Genomic DNA, 20706 nt, shown 5'->3' with positions numbered 1-20706 from the left:
ATCTCAGCCCCGGGTCCTGCACACCTGGGTTCCTCAGCTGGTTCCATCATGCATGAGGCTCGTCCGAACATGTGGAGAGGGGCTTTGAGCATGGCTGTGGCTGGGTTCCGGAGGTCTTTGGCTGACAGTGCTCTGCTCCGGGAGGGGAGGGAAACTCAACTCACCCAACTCTAAGGGGCCCTGGTGAGGGCCCCCCGTGAAGACAGGTGCGGGGGCAAGAGACTCTGCGTTGCTCTCTTTCAGGAACTTTTTTTTAAAATTTTTATTAGTGAATCACCATGAGGTATAGTTACAAACTTATGAGCTTTCGTGTTTACATTTTAGTCATACAGTAATCGTTTACCCATCCCTCCACCAGTGCCCATTCTCCTACACCAGTGTTCCTCAATGCCTAATGTAAAAATGCATTGGTAGTTTGGCAGCTACAGATCAGTCAAAACCCTTGGCTCCTATTTCCTAATTTTTGTATCATGTACATTCATTGAATATCCTAGGGAATTACCACTTGGGCGGTATGTTGCTGGATATCTTGGTTAAGAAGCTCTGGCCTCTTTTAAGCAGGAATATATATTTTAAGTTATTCATCTCATCATGATACCGAATCTTCTACTCAGCAGTTAAGTTTTCAGAACTTTTTTTTTCCCTTTGGGTTTTGGGTCACACTAGGGATGGGAATGCGGGGGACGGGAGTGCAGGGAAGGGCATATGCAGAACAGGGGATTTGAACTAGGGTCGACAGCATGCAAGGGAAGCACCTTAACCCTGTACTGTCTCTTGGCATCTAGGAAGAAAACTTTGGAAATGAAGTCTCTTTATGGAACTCCTGCCAAACAGACTCGGAGTGTGTGAGAACGCTTCTGGGTGCGTTTCTTGCAGGTTAAAGAGGCTGCTTGTTGTCATAAAGGTGTTTGTTTCAACCGCATTTCTCACCAGTCCTGTTCTTTCTTGGAAACGCGTTCTGTAAGACCCGCTTTAAGTGGTTTGTCAACTGGTAAGTAGGTCTCCTGAGAGCGTCACACGCTACCTTCTGAGTTTCGGAAGTTTTCACCTTAGCTGCAACCTCAAGCACATGAGCAGACGTCTTTTCACTTCGGAAACCTTCCAACACCGGCCTCACGCAAAGGTAAAGGCACCGGGGGAAAGAGCAAGGGCGTGACAGAAAAAGTGCAGATCTTCCCGGAACTAAGGAACGCGGGTCTCGGGGACTACAATTCCCAGCAGGCCCGGCGGGAGCGCCCGGACTCACGCGCGCACGCGCACTCCGGGACAAGGCCCGCGGGGAGCTGTCAGGACAGGAATATGGCCGCGCCCGTGCTGCGGCCTGGCCTGGGCAGGCTTCCCAAGATGCAGCCGTTGTGGCGGGCGAGCCGAGTTCACAGCACTTCCCAGGCCTTCACGGAGGTGCTACGACTGCCGAAGAAGAAATTGACGGAACTCGTGTTCCCGCTGCGAGAACTCGAGCGGCACCTCGTCCCGGACTCGAGGCCCGCCCTGCGCCTGAACATCTTCGAGCCGGGCCTGGAGGACATCGCCAGGGCCGAGAGCTTATTTACGGCCACTGCCGCCAACCGCATCGAGTACGTCAGTTCCGCCGTGCGTCTGGACCACGCCCCGAACCTCCCCCGCCCGGAGGTGAGCGCAGCCAATGGCAGTTGGCCGTGGGGGCGTGGGCGGGGCTTCGACTTTGACTTTTGGCCACCTAGGAGGGATTCCTAGTTTTGCGTGGACTCTTCTAATGCTGTTATGACATCCTGCAAAATAATACAAACTGTAAACTGAAAACATAATCATAATTTTAACTAAGTAAGGAGACTTTTATTTCAGTAATGGAAATAGGAGATCAGAGAGATTTAAAATGATCAAGAATTCAAAATCCTTCCTTTTATTGACCTTTTTTCCTGCTTAGTTGAAGTAAGGCGATCATACCTAAATCATTAAGTCTATGAAAAGTGTAATTTATCCTCTGTACAGTAGCACTGTCATCCCGTTGTTCATCGATTTGCTCAAGCAGGCACCAGTAACGTCACCATTGTGAGACTTGTTACTGTTTTTGGCATATCAAATATGCCAGGGCATCTTGCCAAGCTCTGCCATGCGGTCGGGATACGCTCAGTAGCTTGCTGGGCTCTCCAAGAGGGACAGAGGAATTGAACCTGGGCTGTATGCAAGACAAACGCCCCACCCGCTGTGCTATGAAAAGTGTAATAGTTTCCCAAATGAAAAGATCCATATCAATAGGCAATTTTGACCCTATGTAAATTTTCTATTCTATCCATTAAGGATAGGGAGAGTAATAGATTTTTCTGTGAGTGCATTTTATGCGTGTTTTGCCATTTAATATTTTTTTTAATTTAAAGTTTGTTTTTAAACCATAATGCATAAAAGGAAAAGGAGAGAGAGAGAGAGAGAGAGAGAGAGAGAGAGAGAGAGAGAGAGAGAGAGAGAAGGAGAGAAGGAGAGAGGGCAAGAAGGAAGAAGGAAAGTGCCTCCCTTAGAGGGAAGCCAAGGGGATGGTGGTGGGGAAATGGGGACATTGGTGGTGGGAAATGTACACTGGTGGAGAGATGGGTGCCAGATCATTGAATGGCTGAAACCCAATTATCAACAGCTTTGTAATGGTCTGTCTCATGGATACCCAATTTTTAAAAAATAATAATAAAAAAAGTAATGTGGAGTTCATGCCCAATTCTTCATCATCATCATCATCATCATCATCATCATCATTATCAGTGGCTGAATATACATTCAAATAACAGTAGCACTGTCATTGTCATCCCATTGCTCATCGATTTCCTTGAGCAGGCAGGCACCGGTAACATCTCCATTGTGAGACTTGTTACTGTTTTTGGCATATTGAATATGCCACAGGTAGCTTGCCAGGCTCTGCTGTGCAGGCAGGATACTCTCGGTAGCTTGCCAGGCTCTCCGAGAGGGGTGAAGGAATTGAACCTGGGTTGGCTGCGTGCAAGGCAAACGCCCTACCCACTGTGCTACCGCTCCAGTCTATAAATAGCAGTACTCCTACATTAAAAAAATAAAAAGTTTGCTTTTTAAAAACGGTTCAAAGACTTAGACCTGAAATATTTGCCATAACTGTACCAATGCATTTTTATTTTAGAAAACTTTATTCACTTTAGAATTGCTATAATAATTATTAAGAGTACATTAATCGGGGCCGGAGCGATAGCACACAAGCGGCCGACCCGGGTTCGATCCCCGGCATCCCATATGGTCCCCCAAGCACCGCCAGGAGTAATTCCTGAGTGCAAAGCCAGGAGTAACCCCTGAGCATCGCTGGGTGTGACCCAAAAAGCAAAAAAAAAAAAAAAAAAAAAAGAGTACATTAATCGTTTGATAATTTGGAACGGCCATTACTTTCAGGTTTACGCTGTTAACTTCCTAAAATTTATGTGCTTTTTTTTTTTTAGTTTAGTCTTATTATCTCTAAAGTATTAGATTTAATCTGGTAGTTCCTTGGAAGTTTATCCTTGATGTAGATAAATTCATTGTGAAGGTGTGACTCTAGTTTTACATTCCTGTGCCTGACCACTAAATGGCACAAGCATGCTGTTGATAACCAAATCACCCCTTACAGGTGTTCAAAACATCCTTCAGCTCTGATACAGGCACCTTTTATAGCTACAACTTGTAGCCCCTCCAATACATTACTAAGAAGCGAACCATCTGTATAAATGTCGACTGTTTCATTGGCTTTTATTCAATAAAGTACTAAGGAGAAATAGAGATGGAGGGAATGGAATAACCTTTAAAAATAAAGTGGTGTTCTCTGAGAATTTGAAGGTATATGTGCTTCCAAACATGTGGTTGTGCTTTTAGAACCAGGTTTGAAAATCGCATATAATTTAACTTTGAATTTGAACTTATTATTAAATGTTACAGATGTTCTTGAGAAGCACATGTAATAAAAGCACTGGTTCTGTCCAGAATTCAGATTACAGCTCCTTCGCAAGATGGTTGTATTATTTAACCTACCCCAAGAAGCCTCTCATTTTAACACCTGTAAAATAGGGATAACATTACCTACCTCACAGGGATGTTGCAAATGTAAATAGAAAAAATGTATGTTATGATGATTTAAAAGTGCATGTAATAATGCTGGCACATTAAATCATTCAGTAGACAATAGTTGTGTTATTAAGAAACTTGACCAAAACATAAGCCTAGTTTTTACATGGGAAACCCAAACTGAATAGTTTAACAAATTTTTGCAACTAATACGAATATAGGAAATAAATGTATATAAACTGGTACTCAGTTATCTTCTTTTATCTTACGTAAGGTGTGTTTTATAGGCAGAAGCAATGTTGGAAAATCTTCTCTAATAAAGGCTTTATTTTCATTGGCCCCAGAGGTTGAAGTTAGAGTCTCCAAAAAACCGGTATGTTGAAATTTAAAATATGTCTTAGCTTTCTCAGTTGTCTAAGATAAATAATAAATGTTGGGAGATACAGGCAATCATTGCTAAATTTCATGAAAATTATTTCAAATAGTAAGGCAAAATACTTTAAGAATACTTATGTCTTTCTCTGAAGAAAGATTATTGCATGTCCAGATAAGTGTTTTTGCAGTCTTGCTGATATCTTAAGGAAATCTGTATCCAAATATTTTTCAGCTGCCAAATAAGCACTTTCATATCATCCTATACTTGCTTCTCTGAAAATTAACTTTAGTTCTACATTGATTTTAGAAGAAATAACCTCAAAATATTTATTTTTCCCCTGATAATTTTTTGTACCTTACTGAAATGTATATTTGTACATATATGTGTATATTGGTCAGTTCCCAGTATCTTCATGTCAAAATTATGCATTTATTTTCTCAGTCAGTTTACTACAGTTATTTTCTGTTATTCTCTAATTCCCTCTACTTTGTTCTCAATGGTGCACATAACAGTATGTAAGTGGCCTGACCCTCACTTCTCCTGATCTTGTTATCTGTGTGTGGTGTAACATTCCGGTCAACCTAATGCCTCTCTTTCTCCCCTTCCATAAGACTTAACCAGTTTAATATAGTTGATTCCCTGCCTATATCACTGCTAATGGTTTCTATCCCTTAACTTGTCTCTTCTGACTGCTTTGCCTCACCAAATAACCTTCTGGGTTGGTTAGTTCTTTTCATGAGAGGGTCAAGGAAGAAATTTCTTATCAAATAGATGTGCAGGCTGCTTGGTAAGCTAGTTATCATTTATAAAAACTCTCCCCTGAAAATATTTATTCAAAATTCTAAGGGTGGTTTTTTTTTTTAGCATTTTTTTAAAAGTTTTTAAATTTTCTTTACTTTTTTTTTTGTTTTTAAGTTTATCACTTAAAATGAGATTATGTTCTTCACCATACAGTTGACCCCACTATCTGATTTACCCACCCCTAGCCTCTTCGTTTCTGGTAGCCACAAATTTGGTCTTACGGTCTAAAACTAGTGTTCAGTCTTCTTATACCTTAGGACTAGCAGCAATCTTCAAAGAAACGGTTCTAAAGGCTTGTATTTTTTTTTTTTTGGTTTTTGGTTTTTTCTATTGTTATATTTAGTTCCTTGGTTTATTTTTCTCTGTATACCACATATGATGATTTTTTTTCCATCTGATGTATCACTAAGCATAATACCCTCTAACCCTCTATATTATTGCAAATGACATTTTTTTTTCTCTCCTTATAAGTGAGGAGTATTCCATTGTGTATATTTATCACATCTTTGGCCAAAGGTCTGTTCATGAATATTTGGGTTCTTTCCAACTCATAGCTATTGTAAATAATGCTTCAGTGAATATAGAGGTGCGTATTTATCTCTTTGAATTGCTATTTTTATATTCTTCAAATAAAGAATATCCAGAAACATGATAACTAAATAATATGAAATTTCTACTTTTAATTTTAGGGTACTGTGTAAACAGATGCTGTTTTGAGCTTGTTTTCCCTTATTTGAAACATGTAACTCTAGAGTTCGGCCAGGGAGTCTTCTCACTTGCTGTCTTTCCCCAATTTCCAAACGTTTGTGTATTATTCTACTTCTGACTAGAGTTTCCCTGTTCCTCATAGAAGATAATTTTCTACTTCTGACTGATGTTTTCCTGTGGTTCATAGATCGTTTAGTAATTTTTGTCAGGTTGGTTTGGAAGCAGTGAATGCCCTCAGTTGTTATTCCTTGGGAACCAGATGTGACTCTGAGGATTGAATCCAGCCCAACTGCATGATGTGAGAAGTGCCCTTCCAGCTGTACTCTCTTTGGCCCCTCCAGTATGCCTTGGTGTTCTGATTGAGTTAATTTTTCCTGAAACCTTTGGGCTTTCTGGACTGCCTGTGTATCTTATCGTGTTGGGAAAGTTTTTGGCTATTTCTTTCAATAATGCTTCCTCTTTCCATTCTTCTTCAGATGTTATCTGGTTGTTCCTCTTTATATTATCTCATGAATCTCTCAAGCTTTCTTTTTGGTTGTTTTTGTTTTGGGGCCACACCCGGTGGTGCTCAGAGCTTCCTCCTGGCTCTGCTCTCAGAGATCATCACTCCTGAAGGTGCTCAGGGGATCATATGGGATGCCATGGATATTGAACCCCTGTTATCCGAATGCAAAGCAACTGCCTTACCTGTTGCACTATGCTCTGGCCCCCGTTTTTCATTTTTTGTTTTCTCTTTGTTGATGAAGCCATGAATCTTGCCTCAATTTCACTGATGTAAATTTAAGCTTTCCCATCCTGCTAAGTTCTGTTACTGATTTATTTATCTGTCCTTTTATGTTTTTTTTTTTCCTCATGTGTATGTCTGTCTGTGTGTCTGTGTGTCTGTGTCTGTAGTCAGGATTTTTCCCTATGCCACTTACTTGTCACTCCTCTGAATTACCTCATCCATCATGGGGTCCGCACCCAAATCCTCCCTCCCTATAGGACATACTGGGGGAGACTGCTCTCAAAGCTCCCCTTTATTCTGCCATTTTAGCCTCTTTTCATAACTCTCCATATTGCTTTCCTTGGTGGCTGCACCAGTTTATATCCCCTGACCGTAACTATGCATTATAACAAGGTTTCCCTTCTTTCTGCATTCTCACCAACATTTGTTGTGCTTACATTCCAGAAACTACTCATTGTCACAGGTGATTTCTTTATGTTTCTTCTAATATAAGTGATGATGAACATCTTCTCAGGTGCCTAAAAGTTTCTCTTCATATTCTCTGTTCATTTTTTGTCTTGTTTTGTTTTGTTTTGGGGGTGGTACTCCCAGTGATGCTCAGGAGTCACTCCTGGCTCGACATGTGGGAGTTACTGCTTGCAGGGTCTAGGAACCATAGGGGATGCCAGGGATTGAACCTGAGTCATCTGCATGCAAAGCAAGTGATTTACCCTCTATATTATTGCTTTGAACTCTGACTGCTCATTTTTTTAACTGAGTAGATTGATGACTTTACATTGTTTAATCTCTGCTTCTCTGATGAATATTGATCAAAATCTGACGAACAAAATATTGATGAAAAATCTGATGAACAAAACCATGTCACTTTTTATCATCTCTCCAGCAATTTTAGTTGTACAGTATAGCATTGTAATGCTTTATAAAAGATGTGTTTTATTTTAAATCTTAGTTTTTCTGTGGTATTGGAATCCATGGCTTCATACATGCAAGGTGCACACTCTAAAATAACTCTCTCTTCCTTAAAAAAAAAAAATAAGTGGTTTAAATGGAAGTACTAAAACCCATTGATGAGATGTACAAAAATTTGGTTTTCAGGAAGCAATAGTGTTGGCATAATAAAATTTCAGTCTTTGGATCTAGGTTTATGGAAATATTTAGGACAGGTGGCAATAACCTATCAGTGCCATAATTCATTTCTTTTAAAAGCATGTATAATATTATTCCTCAGAGTATTGACTAATGGAGTTACACCATTAAGAATGGGGTAACGTTTTCATTGAAAGCTAATAAAATAACTATGACTTCAAAGTATTTAACTTATATATTTCCAATATGCAGTCTAAAATTATGACATATAGGTTCCATAAAGAATTAATTGGAACAAATGTTTTATTCTAATCTTATCTCCAGCATTTCTTTTCTGACTGTTCCTGAATTAATATCAGCATACTAGAACTATAGAATAGATTTTTAACAAATATTGTGAATGGTGAAATATTGGTGAAATATATAAATGAGATTTTAGGGGAGGGGGGTCACACCAGCATTGCATAGGGGTTACTCCTGGCTCTGCACTCAGGAATTACTCCTGGCGGTGCTCAGGGGACCATATAGGATGCTAGGAATCGAACCCGGTCAGTCGCGTGCAAGGCAAACACCCTACCCACTGTGCAAACGCTCTAACCCCTATAAATGAGATGTTTTAAGAGAGCTTTTTTCCCCCCATTTACTTTAACAGGGTCATACAAAGAAAATGAATTTTTACAAGGTTGGAAAATACTTCACGTTGGTGGACATGCCAGGTTATGGCTATAAAGCACCTGAAGATTTTGTTGACATGGTAGAGACCTATCTAAAAGAACGAAGGAAGTAAGAAAAAAATCTTCTGAGTATACATTTAACCCTAAAACATGTATTTATAAATAGAGCTTTCTGCACATGGTGAACATTTCCATCTTATTGAATGATTTTTTTTATTATATAACATCCATTTTATTTTCATAATCTCTATAGTATAAAATTTAGGTCGAAGTTATAGAATGCATTTGTAGTTTCCTAGGTTCACTGTAGGCTCATTTAATGCTAAGCGCGGTTTATTTCAGAATATGTGTTCCTCAGCCCAGGAAGTGGTTCAGTGTGCGGCCCCAGGAGGCAGTGCTGCTTGGCCCTTGCAGGACTGGCAGTTATCGAGCTCAGCCCCGCTTTGCTAAAGGGCCTGCAGGGCTGCACCAGCAGTGCCAGGAGGACCGGGTGGTGAGAGTCAAACCAGGCTTGGCCACATGGAATACGTGTCCCTTAGCCCCTGGGCTGTCTCTCTGACTGCTAGCGTATCATTGTTCTCAGCATTCTATCAACAATCTTAAGCCAAATTCATACGTGGCTAATTTTGGAAAAGAAAATTGCTGGTTCTTGTGGTATTTACTGTAACTAGAAATAAACCAGTAAAAATTCTGACCATTTCTAAAATACCTGTGATGTCATATCCTCTGCCAATTTTGCCTTTGTCAGTAAACAAACTTAGGTGGTCTAGTGGCAGTTCTGTGTCTCAAGCATTGCACAATACTGTAGAAAAATTAATAAATAAAGTATAAAAAGCTTTATAAATATCTTGTTTATTGTAGCTTTCTATAGTACCATAGATGAAACATTCACATAAGAAAATTCAAAGTGTAATGTGTCTAGTTTATATTATTTGTCTTATTTTTAAAAATTGGGCATTTTTATGTTAACTTAAAACTGATTTCTCTTTCTGCATGATGAATGAAATAGAGAAATACCCTTGCTCATCTTTGTGTCTTGTCCCGACGAAGTGTCTTATGCTCAATTCATGGTATTGAAATAAATAGTGAATTTAGTTATTAAAAGTAAATAACATTGAGACCTGTTGGATTATTGAATGAACTTATTGGTAAATCAAGAAATAATTTTGGTCTAAATAAATTTTTTAAATTTTGAGCTGGGAATTATTTAAGGGAAAATTTTATAAGGGCCACAGGAGAAATGAATGTGTATCTTATATGATGACATTAATCTTCATTTCTGCATTCTTATAGTTTATTGAGAACATTTTTATTAGTGGACAGTGTTGTTGGAATTCAAAAAACAGACAATATTGCCATAGAAATGTGTGAAGAATTTGCATTACCTTATGTGGTAAGTACAGTTATTTCTTTTGAATCACTGTTATAAATTCCTCTCGTTGTGAAAATAAAAGTTCTATATAAATAATCATTTCAGTTATTAGTCATTAACATTAATTTAAAAATTCTGTGGTATTTTCATTCTCTTCTCTCTTTTGACTTTCAACTTTTCAGAAATATAGTAAAAGTGAAAACATTTTAGACTGCCATTTGGTATCTTACGTGCCTTCCATTTTCATGAGTTTTTGTGTTCATAATATAAATACTTGTAATCAACTTGTTAATAATTCTGTAACACAACTTGGCAGAGAGATATTACTTCTCCGATCATAAATAAAACTGCAACTGAAATATTTGCTAGAACTATTAGAATATAAAACAGGTTCTAACACATAGAAGTAGGATTTCATATTCTTAAAGAGAACAGTTTCTTCTGATAATATTTTACTAATGCTCTTTCCATGGTTTGTCCTAGAAAGAATAAACTAATAGGTAGGTATCTGCATTTACTTCATGAGTTTTCCAGATGGACTAGCACTGTTAACTTCCTCTAGTGGAAAAGTGAAGAACTTCTTGACTATTCTTTGGTTTCCAAAAAAAAAAAAGTCATATTTTAATTTAAAATTTAAGAGTAAATTTGAATCCAGTTCAAACCATGTTACTAGTTAGCAACTTCGTTAGATTGTTGGTATTTATAAAAGTCCTTTGAACCTTTATATGTAATTTATAGTTATAAGGCTCCAGAGAATTAATAAATATAGTTTACAATGTCAAATATTGCTAAACTGGTTTTATTAAGTGATAATGTTTCTGGTATGGTGTCACAGGTACCATTTTGTAAAGTCATAAATTGTTCTCAGTTTGGGAGGTTTTTTTATTTGGGTTTGCTTGATATTTTGGTTTTTGGGTCACACCTGGCAGTGGTCAGGACTGATTCCTGGCTTTGTGCTCAGGGATCACTCCTGGCAGGCTCAGGGGACCATATGAGGTGCCAGGAATCAAATGTTGGTTGGCAGCATGCAAAGCAAACACCCTACCCACTATGCTACCACTCAGAAACACAGTTTTAACTTTAAGAAAATACTGTTTAATTCTCTGGAAAAGAGATTGTGGTAGACAAGTTGTATCTACTTTGAAGTATCAACATATTTGTCTTTATGAGGACAGACTTCCCATTTGCATAGATTTACAGACCACTATAAATCACACTCCTTTACTCTCTTAATTTTTTAAAAATCTTTTTATTTTATTTTTTTAAAAATTTTTTATTGAGTCACCATGTGGAAAGTTACAAAGTTTTCAGGTTTAAGTCTCAGTTATACAATGCTCAAACACCCATCCCTTCACTAGTGCACATATTCCACCACCAAGAATCCCATTACAGCTCCACCCCGCCCCCCCACCCCTGCCCCCCCTGCCCCAAGCCCCCTCCCTCCCCCCGCCTGCATAACTGATAAATTTCACTTTACTTTCACTTTGATTACATTCAATATTTCAGTAAAACTCACTATTATTATTTAGAGTTTCTCCCCCCTAAAGTCAGACATGCTGAAAAGGAAGCATCTGATAATTTTTAAAAATCTTAAAATAGACAATTTAATTTGGTGAAATTCCCCAGGAAAATCTGGTAGGTCAATATTTTATTCTTTAGTTTGTAATCCTCCATGCCTTGACCATTCTCAATTCAAATTAATTTTTACTTGTTGGCCTAGTAAGTTCTGGTTTTAGACTTATTTGGAATATAACTACATGTAAGTTGGATCATAACTACAAATAGCCTAGCTTATTTTTCATTTAAATTACTACATAACAAGTAGACCTATTTTGTAAAACAAAATGATTGTTGGCAATTGTTTCAAGTCAGTAACCTAAAAATTATGGCTTACAATTGTAGTTATGGTTCTATACTTTATCTTAGCCAAAAGGCTGAGAAGCAACTGTTGTAGTTACAATTCAGAAGTTCTTTCACTGGTCTTAATATTTATTTTTTATGGATGAGTCACTGTTACAGAGTTACAAAGCTGTTCATGATCATTTCATACAATGATCCAACACCCATCGCTCCAATTCACTGCTCTAAAATCCAAAATACGACTTTTTGTAGTTAAGGCATCATTAACTAACAAACATATAGCGTACATGTATTGGAGACATTAGCTCATTCAACTGCCAAAGTAACTCCTTTAGTGTTTACTGCTTTTGTAAAACAGTGCTGTTATAAGTACTTTTTAATTTAATTTTATGTTTGGTTTGGGGGTCACACCTTGCAATACTCGGAGGAACCTAACCCTGTCCTCAGGAATCACTCCTGGCAGGCCCAAGGGGCCTATGGGATGGCGGGAATGGAACCCAGGTCACGCATGCAGGCAGGCACCCTTCTTGCAGTACTATCTCTCTGCCCCCAAAAGTTCTTTCCCCCCCCTCCCCTTTGGTTTTGGGTCCACATCCAGCAGTGCTCAGACTTTATGCTCAGAGATTACTCCTGGAGGGCTCAAGGGACCATATGAGGTGCCAGGGAGTGAACCCAGGTCTGCCATGTGCAGGGCAAGTATCTCTCTTGGCCCTCACAAGTTTCAGGAGCTAGTACAGCATTTCCAACCTGGGTTCACTTCCTGGCACCCTGTTTCCCCAAGTATTGCTGAGTGCTGCCTCAGAGGTCTCTGAGCACACTGGCTATGATCCCAGAGGCCTCCAACACTGCTAGGGTCACCCAGGTTTCCCTGACCCAGCAGGGCCCAAACAGACTCTCGTCCTTGGGCTGCAGTATACCCTTGTTGGCTGAGAATCTCCTGGTGGCTTTCCCAAGCACCACTTGGGAGCCTCTCCACCCCCATAAATAAATAAATGAATACCACAGTTTGCACAGGTGACTTCATTATAGCTGAAAATTTGTAGTTAAAATTGGTAAAATATATGTTAAGAAATGTTTTATTCCTAATGCCTAAATATTTGTTTTCTTTCAGATGGTATTAACAAAAATTGACAAATCTTCCAAGGGCTATCTATTAAAGCAAGTGCTTCAGATCCAAAAATTTGTTGATACTAAAACACAGGGGTGTTTTCCTCAGTTGTTTCCTGTAAGGTAAGACTTGAATTTTTTATAACGTCATGTAGTAATAAACCTAATCATTAAATCGGAGATTGTTTTTTGTTTTGTTGTTTTAATTCAAAAAGGTGTTTAGAAGACTTACATGTGACTTGATTCCACCATGAGCACTTTCCTTTTTTTTTAAATTTATTTTTTTATAATTTATTGATTTTTTTAATTAGTGAGTCACAGTGAGGGTACAGTTACAGATTCACACATTTTCGTGCTTGTTTTACCCTCATGCAATGTTTGAGAGTCCATCCCTCCACCAGTGTCCATTCTTCACCACCTATGAACCCAGTATCCCTCCCACCCCCCATCCCATCCCCCCACCCCACTCCACCTCTGTGGCAGAGCATTCCAATTTGTTCTCTCTCTCTCCTTTTGGGTGTCGTGGTTTGCAATAGGGTTATTGAGTGGCCATCATGTACAGTCTCTAGTCTACTTTCAGCGGAGCACTTTCCATTTTTTGATTCTCTCTGTTACTATCTTCCTTTAGCAGATCTCTGCTGGAACTTCCTGTCAGCATCTTCAGTCTCTTTCACCTTAGGCTTCATCCAACCCTTAACCACAGTAAAAATAAAACCCTTCTTTTAAAGAGCAGCTAAACAGCCACAAGCACACTATCATCTATTTCTCTATTCCTAATAAGTTATCTTTAAGGTTAAGAGTTCTTTCAGCTGTGGGGGGAAAAATTTTTCTTTCAGGGGCCAGGATGTGGCTCAGCGGTCAGGTACAGACAGAAAGTCTCTCTCTCCTCTCTCCTCTCTCCTCTCTCCTCTCTCCTCTCTCTCCTCTCTTCCTCTCTCCTCTCTCCTCTCTCCTCTCTCCTCTCTCCTCTCTCCTCTCTCCTCTCTCCTCTCTCTCTCTCTCTCTCTCTCTCTCTCTCTCTCTCTCTCTCTCTCTCTCTCTCTCTCTCTCTCTCTCTCAAAATGATAGAAAACTCTTTTGGTTATGAGAGATAAAAATTTTCTTTTTAAGGACTGGAGAGAGAGTATAAGGGTAGGGTATAAGTATAAGTCAAGTGACTTGCACACAGCCACCCAGCTTCAATCTTGGCACCCCATGTAGTTCCCCATGCCCTGCCAGGAGTAAGCCCCAAATACCAAATCCAAAAAGGAAAAAAAAGCTTAAGTTGTAGTTGACTGCTAGACTGGATTTGTCTTGTTTTCTGGAACCAGAGCCAGCTATGCTCGGGGTGGCTCCCAGCCATGTTGGAAACCACAGTGCTGAGAATCAAACCTAAGTAGGGCCTCACACATGCACGGCAAGTGCTTTACCACAGAGCCACATCTGGAGCCCTGTACGCTGAGATTTAATACAGTATAATTGTTCCAGAGTATACGTTAGTGTTTTTCTTGATCTGTTTTAGGATGAGTTCAGTGTTCAAAGACAAGGGAATGATTCACAATAGAATGGAGTCGAAGAGATGGTCCAAGCACTTGCCTTGCATGCTTCACACCCAACTTTGATCCTAGAACGGAATTTGGTCCCCTGAGTACTACTAGGAGTGATTCCTGAGCAGAGCCAGGAGTAACTCCCGAGCATCACCTAGAATGACCCCAAACAATCTAGGACCAGGATATAGTACAGTGATTCGGGCTCATATATGCATGCTCTGACCCAGGTTCGATTCCTGGCACCACTTAGTCTCCCCAGCCCTATCAAGTGCAGCCCGCAAGGCCCCTGAGCACCACCAGGTGTGGCCCAGGGGGACGCTTACCCCACTGCGGTGACCTCTGTGTACAAGGCCCTTGCACAGAACTTACAGGCCCTGTGGATGGAAAATGATGGTTGGGGACCCCAGACTTCCTGAATAGCTCTTGGGAGCTTGGCCTGCAGGGCAAAACAAAAACACCACCACAGTGCAATGAGAGATGCTGCCAGATGAGCAACTCAGACTCTGGCCTGAGAGCAACGAGGTCTTGTACAGGTTTATGTCATGAGACAGTTCTGAGCACGGAGCTGATCCTCATAAAGGCATTTCGCAAAGGTTACAAGTCGGAGAAGTGAAGTGATTGGCAAAATGTTTGCTGAAATAGAAAGAACCTGGGCCCTAGGTATGGCTAGATACCCAGTGTTTTGCTTGTTTCCTCTTCTTGGCTATAAATTTTAAAGCAACATTATTTTATTTCCTGATTCTCATTTCTTACTAGCAAGTGTTACTGTTAGGAAGATTAAATAAACTGGATTGTGAATCTGTACATAAATTATGCACATGGTTCATTTGTTTCCTGCCAGAGGCCAGCCAGATTCTAGTATATGAGATATTTTCTCCTTTCAGTCTCTGGTGCATAACTTGAGAATCTTCCCTGTCTGCCTTACCACAAGTGAGCAAGGTTTAGCACTCAAGGCACAGAATGGTGTGTCCACTTTTGAGAACTTCAACATTCTTAACAGAACATCTTCAACGTTCACTACACCACAATGACCACAGGCAGGAAACTTGTCAGGTCCAAATTCAGAAAGCAGAGTTATATATACTTACATAGCCAAGTTCCAATCCATTCTTCAAGGAATTTAGCCTAGTCACAAACTAGCACTTTTTATTTCCTTCTCTTCCTGTGTGATCTTGGTAGGAGAAAGGTAGTTTAGCACTGGCATATAGTCCAGGGTTAGCCTTTAAGCCTCTAATCAAAAGTTAACTGCACAGGGGCCGGAGTGATAGCACAGCGGGTAGGGCGTTTGCCTTGCACGCAGCCGACCCGGGTTCGATCCCCGGCATCCCATATGGTCCCCCAAGCACCGCCAGGAGTAATTCCTGAGTGCAGAGCCAGGAGTAACCGCTGAGCATCGCTGGGTGTGACCCAAAAAGCAAAAAAAAAAAAAAAAAAAGTTAACTGCACAGATTCATGTCTGAACTCTGCTCCAGCTGGGCAGAGAACTGTAAGTAGAAAAAGCTTCTTAGAAATGATACTGGGAGCAGTCTATTTATAAATAGTACTTTAAAAATTATATACGTAGTTAAAAGGCAACTGCTTTTATGGATCTCCATATAGTACAATTGTAAGTAATAAGAACTGACTAACAATAAAGAAATTACATGTTGAAAGAATATTTGTGAGTTCAAAGTGCCAACACAGTTTACTGTGGACTACCCAATTTGTTCCTCTCCCTTAAGCTATGTAATTTCAGTTATAATCAATAACCTGGGACCAGAGTGATAATACAGCAGGTAGGGCATTTACCTTGCACTGGCTGACCCAGGCTTGATCCCTGGTACCCCATATGGTCCCCCGAGTCCTGCCAGGAGTGATCCCTGAGCACAGAGCCAGGAGTAAGCCCTAAGCACGCCGGATGTGGTTCCTCCAAAAATCAGATCATCACAGATTGTTCACAAGGAGAAAACTGGTCAAAAAAGCAAAATGCTATAATCAGGAAGGAAATTCACTACATAAGCTATTTTACCTTTGATGTAAATAAATCCCTATACCCATAAAAGTCATAGAGTAGCCATAAAAGCTCATAAATCTTTCAAAACCATGTGGCCATGGGAAGGAAGGAAGGGAGTGAGGGAGGGAAGAATAGACACAATAATGATTATTTTAAAATCACAAAATAGTTTAAATTATAAAGATAATTGAATCCTTGTTATAAAAATTTAAATGATCAAAGTTTTTGATTTTAGAAATTAAAAGCAGATTCACCAAATTTTTAGAAAATCATGAAATTTTTTAGAAATAGTAATGTCTTTAAATTTTGATATTAGAAGCCAGGGAAGAGTGAAAGGTAAAACAAATTAAAACATTTAGTTTCATACATAGAACTAACAAGAGTTTACAGATTTTTAAAGGCTTACTATCTCTGAACTAAGGAAGATAATAATTTTTCTTTTCACAGTGCTGTGACCTATTCTGGAATCCATCTGTTGAGATGCTTTATAGCAACTATAACAGGAAATCTCAAGGCTTAGTAACTTCCAGTTTAGCTGAAGATTCCAAGCTCTTCTTGCTCACTAAACAGTTTTATTCCAACATTGTTCTAAATGTTGTGTTTCATTAACTGGTGAAGAATCATGTCAAATTCCCACAGCAAACATGAATTCGTGCTTGGAGAAAAAGGTTTCTAAATGACTGGATTATGTTGTTCAGTAGAATAGATACTAGCAATTTTTCCTATTTTAATAAACTGTCAAACAAGAATGAGTTCATAAATTCATGAAATCGTGGGAAAATGAAAAAGGAAAGCCAGTCAAGGATGCACTAAGTGAATAACATAAGGACCAGAGGTTCCCAAGATTACTTGGCCTACTGTCTCCTTTTCAATTAAAAAAATAATCAGTTACCCTCCTTCCAGTGGCACCCAAGGATACTACCACAATCGCTGACCTGAATCATTTTTGTATCTTTGGGACAGTGTTGACTCCAGCAAACCCTGACAGATGCAGCATACTTGATCTTGAGATGAGCAACCTCATGAAACTTGCCTCTGAATCATTTTTGAGAGACAAGACAGTGGCCTTATACTTCTTCCAAATTCTGCATACCCAATTATAAAGTTCTCAAATCTGATACTGAAGAGGGCTCAGATGTTAAGTAACACTAGGGAAGTCTTCTTACGGTTTTTATTTATATGTGTCCTCTGTGTTCTAAAGCAACCAGAATTGACAAAATTGGTATCCACAGGGCCAGAGAGTACAGTGGCTAGGGCACGTGCCTTGCACAATTCTTGGTTCAATCCCCAGCACCCTATATGGTACCCCAAGCTCCACCAGGAGTGATCTCTGAGTGCAGAGCCAGAAGCAAGCCCTGAACAGTGCTGGGTAGCCACAAAAAACCGAAATTGCAATTCACTATGATGACAATTTTAAATCTAATTTACAAGGTAAATATGGTTTTGTGTATTTCAGATTTCACTCTTAAACATTTGAATTTTAGTTGTTTGGGGAAATTAGCTGATATGAGATACTGTATTACATTCCTCACAGATAAATACAAATGATTATTTTTGTGAACACATAAATGAAATTTTACTGTTTTCCACAGAATTTTAAGGGGTAAGAGATTAAAAAAAAGGGGGGGAGATGAAGAAACTTACTCCAAAAGAACATGAATGAAGGGCCAGAAAGACAGTACAGGGGTTAATCCTTTTGCCTTGCATGCAGCTAGCCCTGGCTAAAGCCCCAGCACTGCATCTGGTCCCCTAGGCACCACTAAGAGTGATCCCTGAGCACAGAGCCAGGAGTGAAGACTGAGTACGGCTAGGTGAGGCCCCAAAAATAAATTCTTGAAGTAGAAAATAAATGCAAGGCATGTAGTGCAATCCATACTTCAGAGTGCTTCATCAGACAACTCTCTAAACAACTATGGTTTTTCCAATGAAGTTTTTCAATTATACCATAACTGTCAGGGCTGGAGGGATAGCACAGCAGGTAAGGCATTTGCCTTGCACGCAGCCAACCCAGGTTCAATTCCCAGCATCCCATATGGTCTCCCGAGCACTGCCAGGAGTAATTTCTGAGTGCAGAGCCAGGAGTAACCCCTGTCCACTGCCGGATGTGACCCAAAGAGAAAAAAAAAGTTAATTGTCCATCCAAATACAAACCACTCCTGACCATGCTTAGCTTCTGAGATGAAACGAGATCGGGCGCATTCAGGGTGATGGCCAACGTAAGCTTTAAAGTAGTTCCTTTTATCCCCCACCCACACTTTACACAGCAGTCTATAACCCTGATTTTTCAGGTCTCAACTCCCTATAACATTCAGGTTTAACACCTCAAACAGAGGTGTCAAACAGAGGTGTATTAAGCCTCAAACAGAAAATAAATCACATCTGCTTCTCATAGGCAGGAAATGTTAGATTTTTTTTTTTTTAATCTACCTGGCAAAAAGCCAGTATTTAACCAAAATCAAACACTTCACCGATTAAACAACCACAACATTTTATCAAAGTTTATTGTTCAACAAACTGCTCTACAGAGACGGCATCACAGCTCTTTGGGTTCAAGTGATACTTTATGTATTTCCAGGTCTCAGTATCCCACTTAAAACAGTGGAACATAAGGTCAGTTTGTTCATCACTAAAATCTCACATACAAGTATCTATACTCCCATTAAGGCAAAAATATCATCAATGTCATCTGTCTTCTTATTGGCTCCTGGAGTACTATGTTTGTTTATGTGTATCACTGTACGTGGCTCCATTTTATTGCCGCTGCTTTCTGTACAGTTTTCAAAAATTTGCTTCTGCAGAGTCTGGGTGACAGGACCGGAAATTCTGTTCCTCAGGGGCTGCCTTCTGTGAGGGGAGAGGTCAGGTCTAAGAACTGTCTGCTTTGAGACTCTCCGTTTGCTGGTACCTGTAATGCCCCGGGCCTCTGTGGGGTACTGCTGTTGAATTTCCATTAAAAGAGTCGGCTGCAGCTTTCTCTGTGGTTTCCTCTGTCTGGTTAAAAATTTCCTCTGTGGTCGCTGTCTCAGATGATGCTTTGAAGTTTTGATCCCTGAGCCACGAAGGAGGCAGTTGCAAATCGATGTCTTTATGCACTCTAGTTTCTTTGGTAAACTTAAAAGAGAAAAAGGAAAAATCTGAGATTAAGATGCAGAAAACATTTCTCAAAAACTTTTGACTTCTAACAACAACAGCAGCAACAACCAAATACACAATTGATCTCCAAGTTATGCATGTATGTAACCCTAGAATTATAACAAAAATAAATAGAAACTTCAACCCAAATCTCCACATAGTTTCTCTCTGATTTGGGTTGTAAAAAGATGTGTCACCGTTACGTTCCCAAAGTTTGGTAGCTCCTACAACAGCACTGATGAACACTGAAATTCCTCTCCATTATTCAGTGCCAGAGGTTTCCTGATAACTGAAAATAGCAAAAGTAGAGCCAGGGAAAGGATGCATCACAAACAGAAATCTGCCAGGCTGCCACTGATCTGTATCTGTACATACAACATCATGTTATAAGAGGAAAACGGGAATGACAGGCAAAGAAGAGTTTATTCCAGCCCTGTCTCTGACAAGCGACCAACCAGGCCCAGACTGTGTCAATCTCAACCCTGGTTCCAGCCAGATGTCAGTGTCTGAACCAGTGCCATTAATCCTGAATGAATTAAAGGAGGGCCCCTTTCCAGCTCTCCACCCACTGCCTGCCTTCATTGGGGGTGACCCGGGACCAACCCAGTCCCTTTCACTGGCTCCATTTTGTCCCCTCTTCACCTGCTCTTCTGCCACAGTTAAAGCCGGCGAACTACAGAAACAGGATAGGGAGGGCATTGCCTTGCCTGCAGCCAAGCCACCCACATTCCCCAGCACCACAGATGGTCCTAGAATCCCACCTGGGGATCCACGAGCAAGGCCAAGCACCACAACAGAACAAAAACCAGAAAATAAAATATAGCTGGTGGAGAGCTTTCGCCAAGATTGGCAGGGGCGGGGGGGAGGGGGGGAAGGGAGGGAGAGAGACAATATGGTTCTAGCAGATTCATAAACTCACTTGAACTAGCCAAGGCTTCATGCTCGATCTCCTTTGGGATTCAGAACTCAAACAGTAGACTATTTTAGGTGTTTTACTTTGAAACAGGGTGCCGTGCCACAAGGTACATTAGTGCCTAGCTAACTGCCTCAATGGGACAGACTTCAAAATTTTAACATGGTCTGTCTTCCCTACAACACCACTCTCCTCTCTGCCTTTTAAAAGAAATAAAGACTTTAAAGACACCTATTATAACACATCTTGTCTCCAAACCATTTTGTCTATCAGTGATGTTTAAGTGGGGAAAGTTGCTGTATCTTCTAATTGAAATAAAGGAACAGGAGAATTAGAAAGATCTGAACCAACTTCTAGATCTCTAATTTTAACACCCAAAACAAAATAAACTCCTCTCATCTA

General features: G+C 40.0%; 2 protein-coding genes across 8 annotated transcripts in view; one reads left to right on the top strand and one right to left on the bottom strand.

The window, feature by feature from the left end:
- The first annotated feature begins 353 nt into the window (after nucleotides 1–353).
- GTPBP8 (GTP binding protein 8 (putative)) overlaps nucleotides 354–20706 on the top strand; it is a 21473-nt gene continuing 1120 nt past the window's right edge. Inside the window, exons 1-6 of one of the 6 annotated variants that reach the window (XM_055128064.1) lie at nucleotides 356–1632; nucleotides 4301–4399; nucleotides 8377–8507; nucleotides 9692–9791; nucleotides 12742–12860; nucleotides 13369–13633. In XM_055128064.1, coding sequence (XP_054984039.1) covers nucleotides 1300–1632; nucleotides 4301–4399; nucleotides 8377–8507; nucleotides 9692–9791; nucleotides 12742–12860; nucleotides 13369–13474 — 888 coding nt within the window. In that variant the 5' untranslated portion in view covers nucleotides 356–1299 and the 3' untranslated portion in view covers nucleotides 13475–13633. Of the gene's footprint in view, nucleotides 1633–4300; nucleotides 4400–8376; nucleotides 8508–9691; nucleotides 9792–12741; nucleotides 12861–13368; nucleotides 13634–16706; nucleotides 16842–20706 lie in introns of those variants that run through there. The other 5 variants (XM_004606719.2, XM_055128067.1, XM_055128065.1 and 2 more) reach the window with 5 other exon arrangements.
- The window catches only part of NEPRO (nucleolus and neural progenitor protein), a 19185-nt gene continuing 17376 nt past the window's right edge, over nucleotides 18898–20706 (bottom strand). For both annotated transcript variants that reach the window (XM_055128062.1, XM_055128063.1), the window contains one exon: nucleotides 18898–19370. In XM_055128062.1, the coding sequence (XP_054984037.1) occupies nucleotides 18908–19370 (463 nt within the window). In that variant the 3' untranslated portion in view covers nucleotides 18898–18907. The remainder of the gene's footprint in view (nucleotides 19371–20706) is intronic.

The sequence above is a fragment of the Sorex araneus genome, chromosome 2 (genome assembly GCF_027595985.1).
Source record: "Sorex araneus isolate mSorAra2 chromosome 2, mSorAra2.pri, whole genome shotgun sequence".
Taxonomy (NCBI): Eukaryota; Metazoa; Chordata; class Mammalia; order Eulipotyphla; family Soricidae; genus Sorex; species Sorex araneus.
This window is presented reverse-complemented; position numbering and strand designations above follow the sequence as displayed.